The 24,670-nt window shown below is 40.1% G+C and overlaps 1 protein-coding gene and 1 long non-coding RNA gene across 2 annotated transcripts in view; one reads left to right on the top strand and one right to left on the bottom strand.

Moving 5' to 3' along the window:
• Positions 1-19,016, top strand: part of LOC116709562 (uncharacterized) — a 28,025-nt gene extending 9,009 nt beyond the window's left edge. The window contains exons 2-4 of the long non-coding RNA XR_004336905.1: positions 10,691-10,694; positions 12,825-12,838; positions 18,796-19,016. This is a non-coding gene — a long non-coding RNA (uncharacterized LOC116709562). The remainder of the gene's footprint in view (positions 1-10,690; positions 10,695-12,824; positions 12,839-18,795) is intronic.
• An 84-nt stretch (positions 19,017-19,100) lies between these two features.
• Positions 19,101-21,387, bottom strand: LOC116709561 (piggyBac transposable element-derived protein 4-like). Its single transcript, XM_032548178.1, has 2 exons — positions 21,205-21,387; positions 19,101-21,066 (listed from the first exon to the last, which is right to left on the bottom strand). The coding sequence occupies exons 1-2, from the start codon at positions 21,366-21,368 to the stop codon at positions 19,365-19,367; spliced, it is 1,866 nt and encodes a 621-aa protein (XP_032404069.1). The 5' UTR covers positions 21,369-21,387; the 3' UTR covers positions 19,101-19,364.
• Between the last annotated feature and the right edge of the window lie 3,283 nt (positions 21,388-24,670).

Raw genomic sequence — 24,670 nt, 5'->3', positions numbered from 1 at the left:
AGTCAAAAAGTTTCAACGCAAAAAACAAATGTATGAAGTACTTTTATGCATGCTAAAACTCAAAACGGGTCCGTAGGGACCCTAACACCATAGGAAGGTTAAAATAATTGGTCTGCTTTGTACTCCCTTGCCTTCTTCGTGGGATTTCTGACCTTTGTGTTGAGAGCGTGCCCCCGGCTCAGTTTGTGGTTAGTTATCCTTGGATTCCCGGGTGTTAAATTTCTTCTCTCCAGCGCATCATGTTGTGATGTTCCCCGGCGAAGGTTTTTTATTGGAAGAGAGCAGAATGATGGATAAGGTCTGTTCCCCGGATCCCGGGGAACGTATCATCAGTGTCAGGCTTTGCTGGCAACTCAAGGTGATGGGTGTCAAGGGCTAACGCAGCAGAGCAGGAAGAGAGGTGGGGGGGAATCAGAGCAGTAATGGTGGCGCTCATCATGACTGAGTCGGCCCCGCAGCTCATTACGACCTCGCTGCCCAGCCAGTCATCACTAAGCCTACAACTAATTACATTGTTTTTTTGTTTGTTTTTTTTTAGACACTTTCTCGCTGTTTCACGTTAGCACCAAGGTTTAGCCTTTAAAAGGCATGAGAGTTTTCATAGCAGCCACACAATTTAATGTATTTCATGGGAATTTTATGTGAGAAAAATGTGAAGAGATGGAAGTAAAACTTTTCCTGAAAAGTATATGTACTGTATATGCGCTTTTAGCCAACTACGTTTAATATTTTTAAATAAAATCCAGTGAAATATTTGCTTTTTAAAGTCTTTTAATTTGCAGTTTAGGTCTACCTGTTTATAAATTAATCTGTATATGGAGTATTATTAATTATCAAACATTACATCTGCAATTGCGCTAAAGAAACAACTGTCAGGGATAGTCGCCGTTAAGGAGAGTTCCCCGTTTGTTGACATTATAACCACTACTGCTAGCTAGCCTGCTTCACGTTAGCACCAAGGTTTAGCCTTTGAAAGACATGAGAGTTTTCATAGCAGCCACACAATTTGATGTATTTCATGGGATTTTATGAGAAAAATGTGAAGAGATGGAAGTAAAAATTTTCCTGAAAAGTATACGTATACTGTATACGCTTTTAGCCCCCATAATTTTATATTTTTAAATAAAATCCTGTAAAATAATTGCCTTTCAAAGTCATTTAATTAGCAATTTAGGTCTACCTGTTTATAAATTAATTTGTGTATGGAGTATTATTAATTATCAAACGTCAGGGATAGTCGCCGTTAGCCACTACTGCTAGCTAGCCTGCTTCACATTAGCACCAAGGTTTAACCTTTAAAAGTCATGAGTTTCCATATCAGCCACACACTTTAATGTATTTCATGAGAGCATAAAAAAGAAACATTACTGTAAGGTGGAAGTTAAAAGTTGAATGATTTTAAATTTTTTGCTAGCATACATATATACGTATACAGCGTGTCCCAAATTATTATGCAAATTGGACTTAAGTGTTGTAAAGATAAAAGTTTTTGTTGTGCTATTAAATTTATAGATGGTATTGTGTGTCAGGGATCATTGAATCACTATAATTAATTTCAGAGAGCTGGTTGATTAGTTTGTCTGCTGAGCTCAATTAAAGAAAATCTACTTAAGAAGGATGTTCCACATTATTAAGCAGGCAATCAAGAAAATCACACTACTTGTGATTTTCTTGAAATAAACGTTGCTGTTAAGAAGCGTTTCCTGTTTGTTGACATTACAGACACGATTGCTAGCTGCTAGCATTTTAACTCATAAAACAGTATATGAAATAAATAACACTCACCATGGCAAAGCTAAACCATGTATATCGATGAGCTGTTTGGTACCGAGGTTCTAACGAAAGTGTGTCTGTATGGTCATTTTAGATATTTATGTAAAAATAAGGAAGAATAAATTTGGGCCAAATCCAGATGACATGATGGAAAATCTAAAAATAAATAAACGAATAATCAAATCCAAACTGCAGATGGAACATTTTAGTCAACTTAAATTGAAAGTTTCCAAAGTCACCTGAAACGCCTTTGAAACTCGTGGATAATGACCAGAAAAGTAACATGAAAATTATATTTTTAATTGTACGTTAAAAATGTTCAAATATTTAAAAGAATTCAGTTGTGCAACTTTAAAATAAATCACACATTGCCTATTTAAACAGATTGATCATGTCTGATGCTGTTTTTATATGCTGTCTGTCCCAATTATATCCACAGCATACACACAGGTGTTTAGTTTGCAGGTAAATTAAAAGATAAGTTTTTGCTGGAAACAGATGGTCAGTATCATTTGGACACTGAGGCTCAGAGTGGGACGCGGTCCATCGGTCACAGTCGGAACAACTTTCTTTACAATCTATTTGTCCTAAGTTTGTTTTACTTTTTTTCCTGCATACATTTTCAGAGTTAAGAATGACTAATCACACATGGTTCTGTAATTTGGTCCATAACGTGAAAAGTTTATGTTCAAATATTTACAACAGCCCTTTAGTTCATCTCCTGTCTGGGAGTGCGTACAGGTCCTGCCCAGATGTTTCGTGCTCCAGCTGAACCGTCACTGTCAGCAGAGCGACCTCGGCCTCCGATGCCTTCAGGGAATATGGAAAGCGGAGTTTTCTCTGCCGTATCTGCTACTCCTGAGCTGGAGTGGGCCTCTCGAGTGGGACTCAAAGTGTGTGTTTGTTTCTTTTCGTTGCTTTTCCAATCAAGCTGAGTGGGTAATAGATGCCTGCATGACACGGCTGAAGCTGAGCGATTGCCACTGGCAGAACTTGCATGGTGTCCAGAGCGACACCCAGTGACACACACACACACACACCCATTCAGATACGTATCCTCTCCATTTATGGAGAGCCGTTACGTTCCAAGTTAAATAAATATCAAATGAATAAATGTCCCCACGGAATAAAAACTAAATGAATAATATAAGTTGGTTCATTTTATAGCACATTGGACCTGAAGCTCAATGGTATATGTACATATATCATACATGACTGAAAATAAATAAGACTTTGCAATTTAGAGCCTTAAAATTAGGTCTCTGTCTCTTTAAAAACTCCAGCTCTTTCTGAAACTCCACCTTCAGGAAGTCATCACAACATGGCTCCTCTATTAACCCTTTAACAATGTTTTTCACTGAGAAGTAGTTTATATGAGCTCAGTAGATGTGCAGTTCCACCAGGTCTTTGCTAATTGCTGTTGGCTAGTCTGAAGGAGCTGAGTGGGGAGGGCTGCTCTGCAGTGTGGAAGTTTGGACACTGCAGCCACTTCTTCTTTTCCCCTCGTTTTTTATGCCAAATTCATTCAGAACTGCAATAATCACAAGAAATTAAGTTTAATTTCTCAAGTAAATAAATAATTCAATGCAACATGTCATGAATGAGCCAAATAATAAATGCAGATTAGGTGCTAAAATTAAAATTTGAATATATTTAAAACACGTTTACAGGCCTAGAAAGGTAATTATTAAATGTATGACTTTTTATTATCCTTTAAAAACTCTACAGTTTGTCTTTTTTTTCCCTTTACTTTTTTAGATTTTGCCCTCCAGGGCAGAAAGCCATATCAAAAGCCAACACCGGTGAAACAGAACAGAGCCTAAACCACAACACCATCCCTGCTCTCTAAAGCTCCAGTTTGGGAATTTGTAAGCACCGTTTTTAAATCCGTGGCCACGGACTGGAATACGGCAGACAAGGACATACCGTCCACGCTCATGAATTGAACATGAAATATAAACCCGCCTGGGATTCCTCCGGCGTGTGCTCCGAGGCGCACCGGTTGCTATCCTCGCTCTCCGCTGAGAACGGCTCTGTGCTCAGATTCTGTCACACAGCCACGCCGCGCGTCCACCGGTCTACACCAAAGGAGGCAGCTGTTGGTGTCGCTGCGGTTTCACGCCGTGCTGCCATGATGCACAGCTGATCCACCCCACGCAGGGAGCACATCACCTGGAGTGGAAAGCACATATGAGCTGTGGTTCAAGAATCCTAACAAGGCCACAGTCTCGCTTTGAATTCGAACCCTCAGTTGGGATGTTTTGAGGGTAATGAGAAACAAAAGGCTGATTAGTTCTGCAAACTGTAATGTAACCCACAACTAAAGGTGCTACACTCCGAATGCTCAGCGTACGGATCAGGTCATGGAAGAACCCCTGCAGGATTTCATTTTGTTAGAGCTTTCCTTTGAACGTTACAATGGTGTATCAGGGCAATTGTAGATATACATATAAAAGGAGGAATGCATTTCTGCCAAAACAATCTCGAAGTTTTCTAGAAAAAAACTTGAAAATTTTTGTGTTTCAAAAGACTGAAATTGTCCGCTCGGATCGATACTGAAATCGAGATATTTCTGATACTAGATGTTTTAAAATTGATTATCAAGTCCAAGTATCAACATTTTCAATACCTCCGTCACTTGAGATAATGTATCTTAACTAGAGTATGTTAGAAAGTAACTCAACTATTGACAATCTGGACTAAAATAGAGAGTTGATGGGAACTACTTTTTCTTCCCCCTGGTAGGTGTGTAAAGCCTACGGACATAATGCTCAAGCACACCTGCGGTGCCCATGTGCACAGTCGTGGCCAACACGAACTGAACTGCTACGTTCACTTCCTCCGTTGCCTCTGCTAAAGCTACAGGCAGACTGCAATTATATAAAAGAAGACAAAAAAAATCGACTGCATTATTCACGACATCTTCTGTTCGCTGGTTGGTTCAGGAGAAATTCTACCGAATGAATGGAAGGCAATGGCCAGATTAGAAAACTTACTAGATCTGAGGTCAAATTGAATTTTAAAAAGTGTACAATCCTGGCTACCTTAAAAGGAGCAAATCATAAACCTACTTTTATTTATCTAGAATTAGAGCTATCCGGTTTGGCTGCTTGCTATGTTCAGATGTATTGTCTGTTTGAGGAATTCAGAAAGGATATGAAGCTCCAGCAGGAGATTTGCAAAAATCACTGTCCATTGTGACGGAGGAGGCGCTTTTCCGTCCTTCTGAATTACCGGATTACAGTTGCTTCAAATACCGTTTTCCTTAAGTAGCAGTTCGCCAGTTTGATCAGTTAAGAGCTTCTGACAGCGGGTGTCATTGAGCAACTTCGCCGAGATGCAGCAGGTATCACTTCATTGCCCTCATTCATACTGTACTCTGTCGGCAGGATTAGCTTCAAATCCTCTCCCTCGCCAAAATCCTCTGTAGGGCGCGCTGTCAGGGAACCTGCTGTAACCGAGCTGCTTTTCTTATTTTTAGTCCCTTTTTTTCCCCTCCCCTCTCTCTTCACCAGCCGCCGTGTGAAACATCAAAGCGGGTTTTTAGTTCAGCAAAAAGGAAACCTAAACCTCATTTGTGAGTGCTTCACAAGGCAAATTAATTATTCATTCGCCAACAGGAACAACAGAAAGATAGGGGCAAGACACACAAACATGGACGCCAAATTCTCTCACAGAGTCTTTCAGAGAATTGAACGGTAGATAATGAGAGCAAGCGGATGCTTCTTCAGTCGCCTTTTAAATGCTCTCACCTTCTGCAAAATCGCCTCGAAAGAGTGCAGAGTTCGAGTTTTTACAACACCGTCTCACTCTGAGCTGTTTTTTAAAGCAGATTAGTTGGTGTTTTGAGGCAGATAAGCTCACAGATTAACAGTCTAACTCGGCAGTGAGGTTTGGAGTTCAGGCAATATCTGTCTCCGATGGGTAATTTTGGATGCAGGAAACACAAACAGCCTCATACATAATGGCAATCAACGAAGAGCAGAAATTCACGAAACATTTAAGCTAACGCTTTAGCGCGAATGCTTTGTTTGGGCAAGTAAGGGAAGTAACGTTTAATATTTTTTTTGTATTTTCTTTATGCAGCTATACGGCAACATGTCATTTTGACTTTGCGACAGCAACAGTGTGGTCAGGGAGAGGGAATAACAGCGTCCGCCACTTTGTCTGAGGCCGCCCCAGCAAATCCGTCTCGTCACTACGGTTGGCAGGGAACGGAGAGACAGAAAAGTAAACAAGCTGCTTCTCAAACGCGAACTGGCAGAAAATGAGCAACGGTTCACTAGCTTTTCAAATTGAAAGTGCTTGGAAAGACTTTCGCAGTGAATCAGTGGTGCCAGAGGTGTTCACAGGCATTTTGGGGGAGGGAGGCAGGGGCTCAAGTGGTGAAAAAAACTACCGGCTGCCTTGGTAGTGTGATATGCTGTCTTGGACCACAAAATACACACACACACCCAAAAAAAGATTTCAGAATGGCACTTTTTTGTCCGCAGGAAAAATGGCAGGTGTTTAGACGTGAGTGACCTCCTTTAGACGTGCACAGATAGGCATATCTGTACCTGGTACAGTATACCTCTGGAAAACTATTTTTAATAAATATGAAAGCATCCATAGCATTTAGATTCGATTCATATAGATTTAAAAAAACACAACACAAAATGAATCCATATCAAATTCAAGTATAAATCTATAATTATGACAATATAGGAAGCAGTTTAGTTAAATTATGACTGTGAGAAAATATTCCTCGCTGTCAAATTGACCAGAATTTTGCAACCAATTCCTCATTGTCAGGCTTTTCCATTGACCTGCTTATATATCAGGAACTGTACTTCAACTCTTAAAAAAAGGTCAACATTGCCAAATCTAGAATGTTCCATAACGCTTAAAAGCATAAAACAGAGCAACTCTGCTGGACTCCATTCAGAAGTTGCCCTCGTTTGCTCTCTTGTTGCACTTTAATGAGCCTTTTATTTACTTATTTTTACTTTTTTGTGTGCGTGCGCTGACTTGGCATTGCAGGGAAACCATGTACCAAGGTGTTTCATGGGGATATCTTGCAATGGTAAACTAATAGTGTGACTGACTTTATTAAAGATGACCTGTTATGCTTCCTTGAACAGGTTATGATAGGTCTATGGTCTACACAAAACATGTTCATAACATTTTTTTTGCACAAAATAAATTTTAGATAATGAGATTTCAGTCCTTTCAGAATGAGCTCTTCTAGGGCGTCTTGTCATTTTAAATCTGAATAAGCAGCTGCTGGCCACGCCCCCCAAGTCAACGTTTGCACTCACACATAAAAATGGCTCTTTGAAAAGCAGAAGTGGAGCCTTCTGCACAACCAACAAGAATGTAGCAAGTGGTTTCTGGGTGGCAAGTCAAAAGCAAAAGACTTTGCTTTTCCAGCAGCCATTGTAAAGCGGTAAAACCAGCTGACTGAACGTGCTAGAGCTCAGCTTGCGTTGCTAGGTGACAGGCAGTGCCTGCTGCAGATTTGTGACGTTACACTCCTCAGGTTTTTGAAATGGCTCATTTTCCAAACACTATAAAACATTAACATTTTTTAAGCGCTTGGACTGTTTTTAGAAGAAGTAAAAACCCAAAGGGAAGTACAAAAATGTGCAAAATGTGAATTTTTCTTAAAAGGTCCCTTTTAAATCCTTGGCATCAAAGTCAATAGATTGCATAATGAATGAAATTCTGGATTATGTACATTTGAAAAAAAAAACAAAAAAACCTGTCAAATAGCTTCTCTGTGCTTCAGACTTTATTTTAAACACCTCGCCTATAATAGAAATGGCTAATTATGCGGTAAGTCTTTAATAGACTTACAGAGTTACAGTTAGTGCAACTCAGAGTGTGGCGCATTCACCGAATGGAAACAAAAATACGAGGTTCCACTTGGCCAGAGAAGCAGAAAATCCTCCTTTTCCCACCTTCTGATTTCTCAATCGGTCTCTAATTTTAACCTAATAGTTTAATTGTGCAGTAGATGTTAACAAATGTGTGAATACATACAGTCACAACCCTTGCTTACGTACGAGTCACTACCAAACCAAGTAGGATCCACAGAAACTGGTGTGGAAACAAATTAACCACCTCAAATTAGACTAAATTCAGCAAGGCAGGGGTCATGTTATGGATTATGATGCATACATTCAATAGATTAATATAAAAATATGCAGAATATCCCGTGCAAAGAATTGGATTTAAGAAATTATCGTCACCTCTTGGCGTCTTACAATCCTTTCTAAAATGTGAACTGCAAATCAATCATTGGTAGAAAAGCTCTGAAGCTCTTTAATTAAAAATAAACCAAAACTGGAAAAGTCATCGAGAACTTTCATATTTTAATTCTCTAAACAAACTGCAAGAAGCAATTTTCGAGTTTAAAACAAAAACTGAAAAAGGCTGAATTGACTACTTGTGACTAAAGTAGAACTTAGTTCTTATAAATATCAAGCGTGTACAGAGTGTCTGTCTGCACTCACCCGTTTTCTCTTACACTCTATGTCTATACATAACAAAATCAACATTGATGCAGTTCAGTAATCTATGTAGGCGCAAATAATGTTTTTAAAACATCTATATAGGGCTGCAACAAGCTATTATTTTAGTCGATTATTCTGACGATCAATCAAATTGGACAATCGCAATTAATCGTTTTAGCCATAAATCTATGTATTATTTTAGCAGCAGCAATGGAATAATTGTTTAAACCTACAGTATATTGTTGTTGTTTTGAACAGAAGCAGCTAAAAACATTTTACACCTTTATTTGTGTGAAAACCAGGAGGTCGTTGTCCTTTCTGGCCAGGTTCACCGCAGAGAGCATCACAAACACCACAGCCCCTTTAGGCGTCGAGTGTCCCTGATTCCCGTCCCAACCCTCCCACCCACAGGAAGCTAAGACCGCAGACATGGAGGAAACGCAGAATCCATCTTAAGAGCCAGCAGCTCCTCAGCAGGAGATCTTTGTAGCTTGCGCATTAGGCGGCGGCGGGTTTTTGTGTCATCCAGTTAAAAGGCTCTCTCCAGGAAACATGGACATCATCCCAATCAGTCTTGTTCGACACTCCCGCTCACCTAGAGAGAGACGTGTCACCAAGTGACTTGGACTAAATTTTTTTTTTGTGCAGTAGACTAAACATGTTTTTCTGTATTTTTCTGCCTCCCTGCCTTCTTGGCAAAGCCGACGGCCGCGTCGCGCAGCAACACGACCACATGTGCGACGTCCAAAGTAGGGCGAAGCGCGGCCGTTTGCTTTTTAAATGCATATCAGAGCAGGTGTTTTTTTTTTTTTTGCACGGCTCAAAGACATCGCTGAATGCCCGCGGACCCCGCTTGCAGTTGGTGTCTTATCAGTAGTTTGCCAAACAATTTGTGCGCCTGACCGACAGGCAGCTAATGTGAGGACTGGACGGGAGCCACGGCCGCCTCATTCTGTGCTCCGCTGTCTGTCCGTCTCAGTCTGTCCCGGCTTTGATCATGTTTGGCTTTGGAGTGAGTCACACACGAATACGCACCAACAGCCAGCCCACGCAGGCGCTCTGTGCACACATTCACGCCACACTCATGGAAGGCTTAAGAGTCTTGCACTCCCACACCGAAGTGTTCTGCCTCCTAAAACGTGTGTCTCCACACATCTGTTGCGATCCAGGTGGGCTGCGACGTGCGCGAGAAATAACATGTTCTTTTTCGGAGTTCGGTAATCCCGTTAGTGTTTGAAGTGTCGGTGTTTTATCGGCAGAGTGTCTCGGTCCTTAACTTTGAGAATCTGTGGCCCAGCGAGACACACTTGCCTTTTTTGCTCGGTGAATGAAACTCCTGATATTTTTGCTGATATTCAGATGGATTGGTAAGTCGTGGAGTCACTTAGCTCTGACCAAAATGCTTCACTTCACTCTTTGGCATCACCGCAAAGCCAGGCATGGACACAGTTAGAAGCTTCTGAGAAGAAGGTGACTAGTTCTTATGACAAAAATGACAAAAAACGACAAACGGAAGCTATTATTTACAAAAAAATAATGCTCAGAAATGAGTCAAATTATTTTAAACATAAAACTCAAAGTTTCAACAGTGATCTGGGAGCTGAGTGGGGAGATTATCAGCCTCTGTAGAATCTCAATATGCAAATGATTGCACTTTTTTCTTTTTGGAGTAAAAAAAAGTCTTTTGGACTATAGGAAAAAGGCTTTTCTACCATGGCTCCCGGAGTTAGCCGTGGCTGTAAGCTGTTTACTAGTAGCTGCTGGGGGAGTGGCTCTGCCTCACCCCGTAGTGATCAACTCCTTGCAGCTGCACAGCGCCGCCATTCCCCTGCTTGGATCTCTGAGTAGTTGCCTCTCAAACTTCCAGGATCTCATCGATCTCAGTCTCCGATACTCTTTGTCAGTTGCTAATAATCGATCGATCCGCCATCGGATGGGATGGGATTTCTCAAGCACAGAAAATTGTGTTCTTTCAAGAGCACATCTCTGATGACTTATGACTAGAAGGAATTTAAATATATGGTCTTTGAGGGACTAGTTTTTTTTGTTTTTTTTTACTCCAGTGAAGACAGAAATGGCTTTGGGTAAGAAAGTCCACAAAGAAGTCACCTTACAGTACAATGGAGAAGAAAGAAGAAGGGAAAATGTTCTTGAAAACTGTCTTGGTTACACAAAATGTTCTTTATCACCTTACATTTTTCCATAAATGATCCGCAGGGACAACATTCCTCTTCGGGACAAATATCACTTCCAACATCTGAACAAAATGTTTTCTTATACATGAAAAGCAATCATTTGTAATCAGTATTGATGAAAGAGAAAGCTTAATCAATAATTATAGTTGAAAAGGATATTTAAGGTTAGAAGGGTTTTCAGAACTACACAGACTTTCGGGAACTCTCGACCGCTCCACTTTAAAGGATTGTGTTATTTCTTCTTTCCCTCTTGCTTGAAAAAAAAAAAGCGATTGTTCGAGTGTTTTGTTTTGTGCCAACTCCATGATTTACAAAAACACAGAATCCTTGTAATTATGTTGAATTTTGGTAATAGAAATGATGACGGCAAATTACTAGCTGCATGAGATGTATGTCAAAGTCATAATTATTATTTTTCAGATAGATTTGTTTTTCGTCTGTCAACCATTACAGCTGCGAGACTCAGCAAGAGGGCTCTGGGGTATAGAAATTTCAGACTACGACATCTCAGTCGAGTTAAATGTAGCGCTACACAGTTTGGTTATGAAAACATGGTGAGTTGAGGACACGCTACACAATGTTCCCAGTCTTTGAAAGGTACAGATGCCTGGTTCGCACGGCAAGAGTTTGAAATTGTCGGCTGGGTTTCAAAACCTGAGAGACCACACACCACGATGTAACCCCCCCCACCCCCCCAAAAAAACACAGCTACAACAGGTTTGGTTGTATGCACAAGTAAAGATTTCACTCACTAACAATCAGATGTCAGATGGAAAATCTTTCAAAATCTCTCGAGATCAAACATGGCTGGCGAGGAAGAAGCAAAAGTTTAGCAGAGAGAGAACAAAACAAAAAGACATCTCTGGCATCCGTAAGTCTTTCTGGTGCTAGATGGCAGTTGTTTGGTCTTCTTTCAGAAAGAAATTGTTGGGGGAACACTTCACACATTCCGACAATCCAACATGTTAACTATCCCCGACTTTAGACCGGAGCAGTCAAGACGTCCTTCCTAGCTGACCAGGTCATTCTTAACTCAACAGGCACGGCAAGAACATCTCCTACGATTAACTTTATGCCGTCACAATAAACGGGGCATATTTCAGATTGTCGGAATGGGAAATCACGTCAAAAATCATCATAAAAATCTTGCTGCGTTAACCAGGTATAACAGTTTATGTTTGATTTGGTTTGTTTGACTGTGACCAAAGTGTGGTTGGTTCCTCTACACCAGGAGTCCTCAAGTCCATCCTGCAATTCTCAGATGCTTCCCTGCCCCAACACACCGGATTCAAATGAATGGCTTGTTACCGGGCCTCTGCAGAACTGAACCCAGTCTGTTGGAGTAAGCATGCATCTAAAAGTTGCAGGACGGTAGCTCTCAAGGACGGGACTTGAGCACCCCTGCTCTACACACATGCAGACTCTAGTCTTCAAGGCTAGCCCAGACTGAAGCAGACTATCTCTGACTGACAATTGGTGGTAAAATCAGGTAAAAAACAAAACAATAAAAAAAACGTGCACCTTGACTTGATGCATTTGATTCATCTTGGAAGTCCGAGCTCGGATGTAGGAATTACATCCCACAATGGATGAGCACATTCTAGTTACAAGACGTCATCAGTTCACTTCTCCCTATTTTATGCATTCAAACACTTGTTCGCACTCTGTGTGACAGGAGTAAATGGACACAAACTAACAGAAGTGGTAATAAAACCCCTCAAACTTTAATTATGCGGCAGCATAATTAAAGGTGTTGAGAGACCTCCAGTTTTCCACGCATACATATTTCTTGTATTTCCGTCTTGAAACGTGAAAGTTTTGACTGGTACATAACAAATAAACACACCGTTAAAGGTGGCATTGTGGATGCAAAAACATCATTTGAAAGTAAATATTTTTCACCTCACATATTTTCTTGATCAGTCTCTTTAATGCCTCCCTGCAACAAACCGTCTCATAAAGGTACGATATTACCTTCAAACTGCTCAGAGCCTTCCTGCTGGAGATAACTGTTGCTGTTTTCACTGCGCATAAATCCAGATGAGTTGCTCCTGGAGGCTAAAGCTAACAACGGTTTATGTGTGTGTTTATAGGTCCCTCGTGTCGTGTGTGTGGGGGTGTGTGTGTGTGTGTGTGGGGTGTGCGTGGCCCTGTATTTGATGTGTTTTCCCAGCACATGCCACGTTGTGGGGGCCGACTGCTCCTTGTACGGACCAAACCCGAGATGAGGTGCTGTTTTAGGGTTGCGGGTCAGGTTTGGCACTAACATGTGAATTGATTTTGCGTTATGTGTGTTACGCTTAATTGATGTTACTAAAATGAATGGAAGTCAATACAGTCCTAATGTGGATAGAAATAGAAACCTGTGTGTGAGTGGTCTTGCATTAGATACATTATAAGGACCATTTTCCAAATGCATATTATGTTGTGGGGCCCGACTGCCAAAGCCTGGTCCAACCCAGTGCTGTTTATTGGTTAGGTTTTGAACTAAGGTGTGAATTGAGTTTAGGTTTAGTTTATCGTTAGGAATGTAGGGTAAAGGTTGAGCTTTAGATGTCAATGGAAGTCAATGCATAGTCCCAACACGGATAACATAATACATACGTGTGTGTGTGTGTGGGTGTGTGTGTGTGTGTTACCCTATGATTAACTGGCAGTGGATGTACCCAACCTGTCACCCACTGATAGGATTTACTTAACCAACCCCTCACATCCTATTCCATAAAACTGTCAGAAATTAAGCACATTACAATTGGTATATATTGGTCTTGCTTGCTAAGGTTTAGAGCTACGCTGACACAGTTTTTAAAAATCCCAGCATGCCGTGCAAAGCACCATCCATTCTTCTGCTCCGGGAGAGGTGCCGAAATCTCGTCTAAAGCCAAAACTCTTCTTTAAGGCGAACCTTTCAACTCTTTTGTCCCTTTGTGAAGTGTCTAAACCTGGCAGTCTGCGTCCTAGAAGTTAAGAACGCAAAACCACAAAAAGGAGAAAGACTAATCCGATAACCTCAGCCAAACTTTTCCCACCTTCAGGCTGCTGGAAGCTTTGATGCATTGCATATCATCATGTTTGTTGTTGAAAAAGAAAATGGCTGAGCCTGAGTGGAGAAGTCATGAACTGTACAGCTTGTGATCGTATTGGGTGTACACATAGGTCTGCAAGCAGCTTAGAATGTGTGTGCATTTTTTGGTTGAGACTTAATGAGAAATTGTAAGAATCAGGCTCAGTGTGTGTGTGTGTGTATATTAGTGCCGTCAATCAACTACAAAATCTAATCAGATTAATCACTATGTTTAACTTTGTAAGCTTCTAACATAAATATGCACCCAGTTGTGGTTTTTGCAGGAATGGTGCCGTAGATAAGCCCCTCCTTCTGCCGCACTCCAACCAATTAAAATGCAAACAGTTCAGTTTTTGGTTTGCTCTGGAGCAGAAAGCAGGTAATGTAGTCTTCCAGTATTCAACAGCACCTAAAGGACACTTACTCCACTACAGATGCATGCAATTAGTAGCAAACTTTTTCTTGTGTGCCCCACCCCTTTCTGATATCGCCCTGGACAAATGCCCGTGTAGCCCATATCTAAAACGGCCACGTTATGCATGTTTTTACAAAAAATGTTTAAGAAAATAGTTTTTTTTGTCTCAAACCAAACATCCTCGAAGAGCCTCAGTTTTCCTAGTTTTTGTTACCTGTTACATTACATGATTACATGTTAAAATTTTCAAGTTAAAATTTTCAAATTAATCACATGCGTTAGGTCGATAACGTCGACAGGCCTAGTTTTTATATTCTGGAAGCTTTAAAGGAAGTAGTACGAATCTAGCCAAGCGACCTGCATAATTCGTGCCGGTGAAATTTCGAGCTCATACAAGTTTAATGTGTACACATGTGCTGGTGATGTGACACAATAAAGTTGAAAAATGTTCGAACTTTCACAGGAAACCTTCGTGTTTCACTGTGGTTAGTCGCTTCCTGCGTGTCGAGTCCATAATGCGCTGCTGTGACATAAGTAACCCTCTGCGTGAGAAAGACAAAATAGGTTGGTCAATTAATCTGTATTGTGTAATTGTAATTTTTGGATTAATCGCATGCGTAAACAATTTAAGTTGACAGCCCAGGCATATATCTGAAAACACACGGCTATCTTAACGAAGAGCTACTTAGGACGACTAACCTGAACCCGTTTTGTTCTGCCTGTGTGTGTGTGTGTTTGTGGGTGTGTGTGTAAATGTATCCCTCCCTGTGGAGCTTCTTGCCTTGTGATTTGTGTGATGCTTGATCCTCTTCCGATAACAAACGGCACCCTCTCAGAAAGCCCGGCCCGCAGCTGCTGAGCCTCTCAGCCCGTCCTCCATCTTTCCACCTTTTTTTTTTTTCTTCTTCTTCTTACCCCTGCAGCACTCGCCAGCGTTTATGGAGGCAATCAATAACCTTGCGCTCGTCTCCGTGTTTAACTTGGTTTTAGAGGCCAGAGGAGCAGCATCTGGCAGCGTCGCACTTCACCAAGACGGAGTTCATCCTGAGGTCATTAAAGATCCTCCGAGGCCCAGAGAACGCTTCAGAGTGCGTCTTCGGTATTTTGTTTGACGCCTCAGATTAGTACAGGTCTCTTTATACGCCCCGCCTGAGGAGAACATGCAGAGAAACAGAAAACGCAGAAGCTTCTGGACTTAAAAACAGATTCAATTTAGGAGTGAAAGGGTTACACTGGAAAGACTGGAATTTTATTTTAGAATTATTCCAAGTCAAAATAACCTTAGAAAAAGAAAATAATGTTTTTATTTTCTATCCCATCCATTTTTCTGAAGTAAACAGACATCAATCTTTATCACTAAATCTTACACAATGCAAGGGTTGGATCCAAATGTAAAGAAGTGATCAGCCACATTAATGGTTTATCATTAGCAACCGAGTTATTAATTGTATTTCTGCATTGATAATTATTTATGTTTTGTTAAATAACTTTTATTTTTATTGACCTTAAATCTCTAAAAATCCATCAATTCATCTCATTTAACCGTAAATTAACAAAGTATCCACAGAACACAAGCACTTTGAAATCTGCTTTATATAACATTTAATGTTTTTGCTGAATAACAGCCTGCCATACTTTACAATTTATACCATTTTAAAGTTAAAGTGGTAAAATATTAGAAAATAACTTGAAATAATAAAGTTTTGACAGATTTATGTGGGAGAAATTTATTTTTATAGTGCTAACTGACACTCTTTCTGTGATGATACTAAGTCATTATTGTGAAGCTGTCTTCCTACTTAATGTTAAATGACAGTAATTGTTTTGTTTGTTTTTTTAAATCGCAAAATTAAAGATAGGAGTCTAACTGTAACTTTGCATTAAAGATCTGCAACACAAAACAGCTCAGCTAGTGGTGCAGTCGCTACACACAGCTCATATACAACCATCTTAGCAACGGCCATCTCTATCTGACTCAGAATGCGATATTTCCCTTGATCTCTTTGTCATTTTTGGAGCGATACTGACCTCTACTGGCGAATTACTGACAGTTGCCATACACACTATAATTTTTTTTAACCAAAATTAACAAATCTTTGTACTCTAACCCCAACACAACTAGTAAATAACACAGAAAACACAAAACAACATAAATTTACATAGACTATTACGTTAGCATGGCCTATGTGTAGTCAGCGCTAAGAGTGGTGGGATTGTGACGTGATGCACTTCAGTGATACAGATTTCTTTCATATTTCTCAACTATTGTTTACATCCAGTAGAATTATGACGCAGGTCTCACGTCAATGACATAAAATTTGGATAAAATGCAAGCGTTGATCAGTTTGTTAAAATTTAAGTAGAAAAAAACCCCAATGATCCCAAAGGCTTTCCCACAATCCTGAGGATGATTATAGCCTTAAATACCCTCTGAATTGTTTATTTGGGGCATGAAAAACAAATGTCAGCCTTATCTGGTTTATATCTGGGGACTAGAATTGACTTTGACAAAACTGCTGTTTTCTACCCCATTTGTTTGCTTATATAAAACTCTAAGGCAGACATCATGCCAACAGCCAAGTGCCAAAAACTACAATTATTTTCTTGGCCAAAGGCACTTGTGGCTTGTTCCAAAGCAAATCAGCCTCCATAAATGTCTGTGTAAAAGAGTCCAAATATTTCTTTCTTCTGACAACTGAACAGAGACGAACCTGCATATGACTTTGCTTTTGGAACCGTGATAGATTTGCTAGTGCAGTGGTTTCCAAAGATTTTCGTCTACGTCCCCCTATGGATTACAACAAAATCGCCCCCAAAAATGAAAAAAAAAATCAACTGGGCACACACATCGTTCAACCAGACATAAACCTATACACATATTTTGTTTTTAAACTCCACTGAAGTTTATTTCACACTTCAGGTTGCAACAAAACAAACTACAAACCATCTTTACAGTGAAACACTTTTGTGTAACTGTTTTTTTCATTCATCCATCCATACCGCTTCCCGCGACATTAATTTTGTCCCACAATTGGGATATCCCGGCTAAAATGGAACAACAATTCTAGCTTTGCCACACAACCATAAAGTATCTGCTGCACTTAAAAACATTCCTAAGCTTCTCTCAAACTCAAGAATCCTGAATGTATCACTTTACAAACAGTAATATTTAGAAGTAGTTCAAACAAAGCTAAGCTAATGAGGCTAATTACACACCACAGTGCTGCTTTGAAAGCTTTGAAACATGAGTAAACTAACTTTCCTCCTCTTGTCATGAGTTGTTTTCCATAATTTTCTTATCTGCCCTTTCATTTCAGCTTTTTCACAGGGATATCCAGAGTTAGCTTTGATGTTGAAGAAAACGCCTGTAGCTTGCCAGCAGTCAGGACAATTAGCTACGTCAGACGGTGATCAAACCGTATTGCAGGTGCAGACTGAACTGTTTGCGTCTTAATGAGAGGCAGAGGTAAAAGCTAAGGGCCCTGACCAACAATCGGCTTCTAAATCTTTACGTTTGTCGCTGTGTTGGAAGTTCTTTTAATCAGTTTAAGGACTTTTAAAATTATAGAAATGCAGTTGAATGATGAGTGATTGCTGCCTTTCTTCCCAGAAATTTCCGCGTATAACAACCTAAAAATTCCCTTAGGAGTCATCAAGGCAAAACAGCTCCTCTTTCCTTTTGTCGATTTTCTCAGACTGTTACTTACCTGTCTAACCCACAGGAAGACGACCAAGCTGAATTGCGGCGCAACGTGACACATATGAAACACCTAGAGCCACGGAATCATTACCAGTTCCTTGTCGTCTTCGGAACAGCAGCGCTAACGTAGGCGGCTAATTATTTATTTTTTTTCCCCTCCCTCTTCAGGCTCATTTGATTTCATGTCTTTTAGTGGCTCCTGAAAGCAGCTGAAAGAAAAACGTGTTGTCACATTCACATCAAAAAATTGTTATTATTCTGCACACACAGACACAAGGCTGGCATTTTCTAATTAAACGTTTCCTTAAGCTGTGTACATCTCCCTGGGAAGTCTGAAAGACACAGACGCCCTCACTGCCAAGATGAAAGAACTCATTATTTTTGCTTGCCCGCTATCGTCTTCGTGTTGCCCACCTACCCCCCTCCATCCCAACTCTCTCTTTTTTTTTATCCAGATAACAGGACTATTCCATTTAATCAATGCTGGCTGCTCGAGTACAGCCGAGCGGCCGCGGTCAAGAATATGTACCTCAACAAGTAAGCATAAAATTCAATTCTGACCCCCCTTAAACAAACCCACGCCGCTCTTCGTCGCCACCACCCCAAAACAAACAAGAATAGAGCAGTGGGGCATTCATCACCACTGTTTCTGCCTTGACAAGTTGCTCTGTTTCAGTATTACAACCATAAGCCCTGAACTGGATAAGGGCAGCAGGAGAAGTTAAAAAATGGAAACACAATGGATTTGGCTCGATACCAGGCGGGTGAGAGAGGGGGCGGGGAGAGGAAGCAAAATTCTTTTCAAGCTGGAAATTATAACACAGCACAGACGTTGTAAGGAGTCTGAGATTGTATTTTCATCCCTGACTCTCACTTTAGTTATTGGCTTTTAGTGGAATCCAAAAAAACAAAAAGCAACGTTGATATTTAAATTAGTCAAGAAAGGATAAATAGAGGAAGGGTTGTAGTCGATTCTTATCGTAAATTCTAACAGGTAGCAAAATAATGGTGCAATTACCAAAGTGCCTCTTTTCAGTATTTATAATCTTGAAACTTTTTTTTAAAATCATTGCGTCACAACCTAGCCTGGTAAAAACCAACTCCTTGTACTATGCCTTGCTTCGTACAGAGGGTCTTTAAATGTTACCCAGTTGTTTAAACCCTTCTAGGACTACCATTATAAAAGTCCGCATGAGCATCTTTTTACATTTTTGGATGCTGCAGAGTCATTATTAGGAGCACTCCAATGTTCTTTACATCTATAAAATCCTTATAAGTCCTCCTTTCCAAGTTTGTATGCCATTTATCAATAATAACTGATTAAAAATAGAAAATTTGCAAAACAATAACAAGAACTCCATCCGTTTATAATTTTTTTGACATATTTTTGTAAATATGAAGAGTTTCCTAACTTTATTTACCAAAGTTCCCAATACAAAAAAGTTGCACACAAGCCTTCTAAACCAAACACAATTTATTTGGAGTTTTTTCAAAGCTTCGTTTCAAAGTTACAGCCAATTTTCTAAAAACAATAAAACGAGGGAAAATAAAAAAAATGCTTTTATCAGTGCAATCAGAAAAAAGAAGTGCAGAAGATGCATTGCACATTGTACATCAACAATAAAATACAAACATTTAAATGAAAGTGTGTCAGTCTTTGTGTATTCACATGAGAAAATGTCTGTCCACATGACAAAATGTCATGATGAGAGCAAGGACTTTATTTTTTAGCATGCCCACTGGAGCTGTGGAAGTCCTTGTGGCAGTTCCTGTCCACAATAACACAGAGAGGAAGTTTGCAAGCTTCACACATGAATGGAGTGCATTTTCCACAAAGCTTGCACTTTCTCCTTCCCTTTGTTGCTTTGTCTTCAACGGATGCCCCTTCAAAAATTGCAACAGGCAGGTGCCGATAGCTGGTAGTCGGAGCTGCTTGTGGCTCTACTCCACAAAGCGCTACTGTCAGTTGCTCCTGGAAAGCCTGGTGTTTTGGAGCCTTCTGCTCCAGCTGTGCACACATCTCTTTGTGAATCAGATAGCTGTTTGTCACAGCTATATCTATGAAATGGTGCAGGACCGTCTTGTACCACTTTTTGCACTTCCGCCATGAAGTGTAGGAGCCAATCAACTGGTCGGATAAGTCCACTCCCCCCATGAAGCAGTTGTAATCCCTCACAGCTGATGGCACTGGAACATACAAGACTTGATGCTGTCCTCCAGCCTTTCCCACTCGTCTGACTGCATCTCCTTTGAAGGCCGTGTGCACGGTGGAACACACACTGACCTCCCTCGTGTCCATCCACTTGACAAAAATGAGAGGTCCCTCTCTGAGCCATCTGATGGACCCTCGCGGTGATTTTTTGGTCAGGGCATTCTTGGTCGTCTTTGGGACACCAACTCTTGAATTTCTGAACGTCCCACATGCTCCAAACCCAAGCTTGTGAAGGTGGCAAAACAGTGCGGGGCTGGTATAAAAGTTATCACAGTATATGTGATATCCAGAGCCAAGATAGTCTTTGTTTATGAGTGACATTACAGCGTCAAACGACAGCCCCTTTCCAGTTTTTTGAGTGGACCTTCCAGTGTAAATGTGAAAGTCTGTAGTGTAGCCCGTGGTGTCGGACAACACAAAAAGTTTGATCCCCCACTTTGTCGGCTTACTTTTGATATATTGTTTTAGCCCAATCTTGGCTTTAGTGGCTACCATTCTTTCATCCACAGAAAGATTTTTCCGGGGGTGGTACAAAGCCTTACAGGCAACCCTCAAGCTGTCGTACAGGGGGCGCAGTCTGTGCAGTGGGTCATAATCAGGTGTCCCTTTTTTTTGGTCGTTCACTGCGTCATCCTCTGGGTTACTCATGTGGACATTGGTATGGATGTTGAGGAAACGATCTCTGGACATTACTTTCCCTGGATATGAAACCTGAAATGCAGTTGTGGTTCTCCAAAAATCCTTCAATTGTGGTCGTTTCATTAGTCCCATGTACAAAGTAAGTCCAATATATGCATACATTTCATTAGCTGTGACATCAGTCCAACGAAATTTTTTTCCAGCAGCTAAATTTTTGGCTGCATTTTTGTTAGTGTTTTCACATAATGTCTTTATGGTAGCCTGGTCAAAAAATAATTTGAATAGCTCTGAAGGTGACGGAATCTCAGTATTGGAAAGGGGCAGCTGAACACCTGGTGTCCTCTTTGGACGGAAATGGAGTGGGGGGTGCAGCAAATGATCAGTCTCCTTCTCTGTTTTCCACTTGACTTGAGTGTCCACATGAGTTTCTGACCTTTTGCCTCTCCTTTTACTAGCTGGACCCTCCCGACTTCTTTTTCTTCCTCTACTTGCACCTGCCACCACACCGTTATTGTCCTCTTCATCATCCTCATTCAGATCGCCATCTTTCTCCTCCACGATATTGCCAGTACTTCACACAGACGTAACATTACAGATTAGTTAGAGTTTTCAATCACACGTTCTGTGTTACGTAAAAAAAAAATAAAAAAATAAAAAATTATATATTTTTTACATATATATATATATGAGCGAAAAAGAGCCCACTTACATATCATGAAGTTTATCGATCCCTTCGATGAAGTCCTCTTCCTCATCAGTGTCTGCAGTATCAGGGTCTGAAGAATACCTCTCCTCATTTTGGCCATCTTGAGCGGTGACGAGCTCCAAGACTTCGGACGCAGAGTAAAATCTTCTTACTCCGTGTCTTTCCATAATTTTTTTTTTTTGGGTGTTTGCCTTGCAAGAGCAGAGCCAAATAGCACGTGCAGGAAACGGAAATGACTTTCATGAAATCTCACCTGAAGTCATGTGACATTTCATGAAATCTCGTAGTATTTCATTCTGTCAACGTCAGAACAACACAGGAAGTGATTGGCCAGACCCGAGCTGATCTACAAATATAGGGATGGATGCCACATCATGTTTGTGGACCCATCCTTTTTACTATAAATCTGTGAACTCGTCTGCGCGCGCACAGCAACTCGGGGGGGATGTTTAGGGTCGGAAAAGGAAGCGCAATTCTTACAGTTTAATATGCAAAAAAAAAAATTGCTCTACCTTACGTGGTTCGAATTCTACCGGCATTTGAAAAATATGTATGCATCTCAGATCGCCGGCGATCTGGTAGCCCGAATCGGGTTAAGCTATGAAGCTTACCGGAAGTTGCCTGCGCTGTAAACAACCGTCTTCCACCTTAAGAGAGAAGTGCCGAGCCAAATAAGATGGCTGTTGATGTTAATTCAACAATTGGAGGTGTGGCCAACATGAACTGAATGACTTTGTTCACTTCCTCTGTTGCCATTACTTAAACCAGCCAGACTACAATTATAAAGCAGAAGATCTATGTCATCGTTCACAACTTCTCTCTCTGTTCACTGATTAGCCTGGTTGAAATTCTACCGGAGGGAATCCAAGTCAACGGGAGAAAGCCCTGACTGTGGTATAAGCAAGATTTGAATTGGGTCAGAGTAGGGCAGGAAGGCAACAGTCAGGCTAGTTACCACGAGAAACTTAACAGCATTTTTTTTATATAATGTGAGACACCAACAAAAAAAAAGTTAATAGGAAGGGATTCAATGGTTTGCGAAGTCTTTTCTAAAGAAAAATCTGAAACGTGCATATGTATTCAAATTGTCAGTGAAAGCAAAAGCTTTCAAAAATTAGCTTGTGAAAGTTAATTTTGTGTTAGCTTTCACAGGCTAACTCCTTTGTAAGTTAGCTTTCACAAAGGAGTTAGCTTTTCCTTTGTGAAAGCTAACTCCACAAAGGATCATAGACATCATTTGTCTTACAGTTTCAGAAAATTTGCTTTCGGTGAAACTGAATTCTTTAACATCCAGCAGCCCAGCATTGTGTCCGACTGATATGAACATTTTCATTTTTAGTTGATTTGAATTGCTAACGTTATTTTAGTCGGTCCACAACTGACTAGCGAGTTAGCGTCCAGATTTATTTGCTTTTCAGTATGCGAACGTGATATGTTTTTGGACTGGATCCCAAAAAATATCCAACTACCCAACCAAATAATAAAATTAAGAACCTAGATCATAACACCTACCTCAAACAAAAATAGTAGAAAAAACAATGTATTTAATATAAAATACAACTGCTAGCCGTGCATTCAACAATTCTGGCTTTTATGGAGGAGTGACAGGAAGAAAGACATTGCAAAAAAAATCATAGGAAGGCTTGTTCACAAGCAACAAATAATACGAAGTCAAAATGTCTATTTTTCTGGGTTACATAGAAAATGTTATGTCTAACTCAACTAATGAGAAACAAAAAACAGTAAGGCATATTAAGTTCCTCCAACACCCTGTTGAGTTGGCTGCAAAAACCAAAGACTGGAATGTGCCACAGGATGTAAAGGCATGTCATGCTTTGCATTATTCTGAACCAGTGGGAAGGATTCACTTTGAATTTTCATCAGATATCCAACTAAACAACAGGCAATCATCAGTCCAAAGCCGTTTGCATTAGGCTGCGTATATCTGCGCCGCAAACCGTGCAGCTTCTCCAGCTCACAGGAGGAAAGTTTCTCGGAGACAAAGCCTCGATAGCTGCCACGCGCGGAATTCCAGATCAGTCGCATTTGCAGTCGGTGCTCCCAGCAGGAGCAGCGGGGTATTAAAGTTTGCCTTGGAACAGATCACAGGTATTGCAAACAGACTGGTTATTAGAGTCAAATATTATATAAAAAAAGAGCAAGTCTTTAATCTCAGCAAGGATCTTCTCTCAAGCAAGTAGGCACCAGCCTTTTTAACATGCTTCACTTCAGATCAACATTTTTCAGTTTACCTTTGCAATTGTATTTCCAGCACACTTGCAGAATAGTTCAAGATCATTCATAATAAAAATGTTTTGACAGCTGTAAAACAATACATCCTTTAACTTTATTGTATTGCTCTGGATCATCCTCGTGTTAATTTTAACATTTAATTAGAGAATGCTTTTGCCAAACAGATTTAAGTGTAACATCTATCACATCTGTTCCTAACTTGATATGATAAAGAATGTTTTATATATATATATATATATATATATATATATATATATATATATATATATATATATATATATATATATATATATATATTATTCCTGTATATATATACTGCTCAAAAAAATAAAGGGAACACTTTAAGTGTTAAACACCTGTTTAAGTGTTCCCTTTATTTTTTTGAGCAGTGTATATATATATATATATATATATATATATATATATATATTTTTTATTTATTTTTTTTTTTTTCTCCGAAGAGTTTTTGCGGCGCTAGTGGCTCGTATTTTTTCGACAGTATGCAGACAGGAAGGAGGGCGAGGAGAGGGGGGAAGACATGCGGCAAAGGTCGTCGGGACCGGGAGTCAAACCCGTGACGTCCGCGTCGAGGACTAAGGTCTCCAAACGTGGGGCGTGCTAACCCCCTGCGCCACCACAGCACGCCCCCTGGTTAGTATATATTTGACCAATTGCAGTTTCTTCTTAGAAACTGTAATGTAAGAAGTATTTAAAAGGTTTTTGTTCTCATCTTTCGATATTTCTGGACTTCATTAAATATTTAGGTATTTTGTTCCATATAACACAGTAGGAGTGTAACAGGTAAATCTTTTATGGATGCAAACTCGACTAAAAACCCACCTGTTTAGGATTGTATTTGAAACGTAATCAATTACAAATTTAATGATGGAACCTGACTTAATGTCGTGTTTTGATTGTTGATTCTATGTTGCATTGTGTTTCTGTGTTTGATATGATGTAAAGCACTTTGAAATGCCTTGCTGCTGAAATGTGCTATACAAATAAAATTTGATTGATTGATTGATTGATTCATGTTGGGAACAGTGAGACCATAATACTAATTTGTGAGCAAACAGCACCTATAAAACTAAACTTTATTTTAATATGAAGAGGATCACAGAGTTTACATTTTAAGCTTGCTTTAACACAGCCAGCATGACAAAAACAACAGCCTCTATGTGTATATCGTGGAAAATGTAGATTCGTACCTTAAAAC

This window comes from Xiphophorus hellerii, chromosome 19, assembly GCF_003331165.1.
Source record: "Xiphophorus hellerii strain 12219 chromosome 19, Xiphophorus_hellerii-4.1, whole genome shotgun sequence".
Classification (NCBI taxonomy): domain Eukaryota; kingdom Metazoa; phylum Chordata; class Actinopteri; order Cyprinodontiformes; family Poeciliidae; genus Xiphophorus; species Xiphophorus hellerii.
Note: the sequence above shows the minus strand (reverse complement) of the source record. Positions and strands in the feature narration are given on the sequence as shown.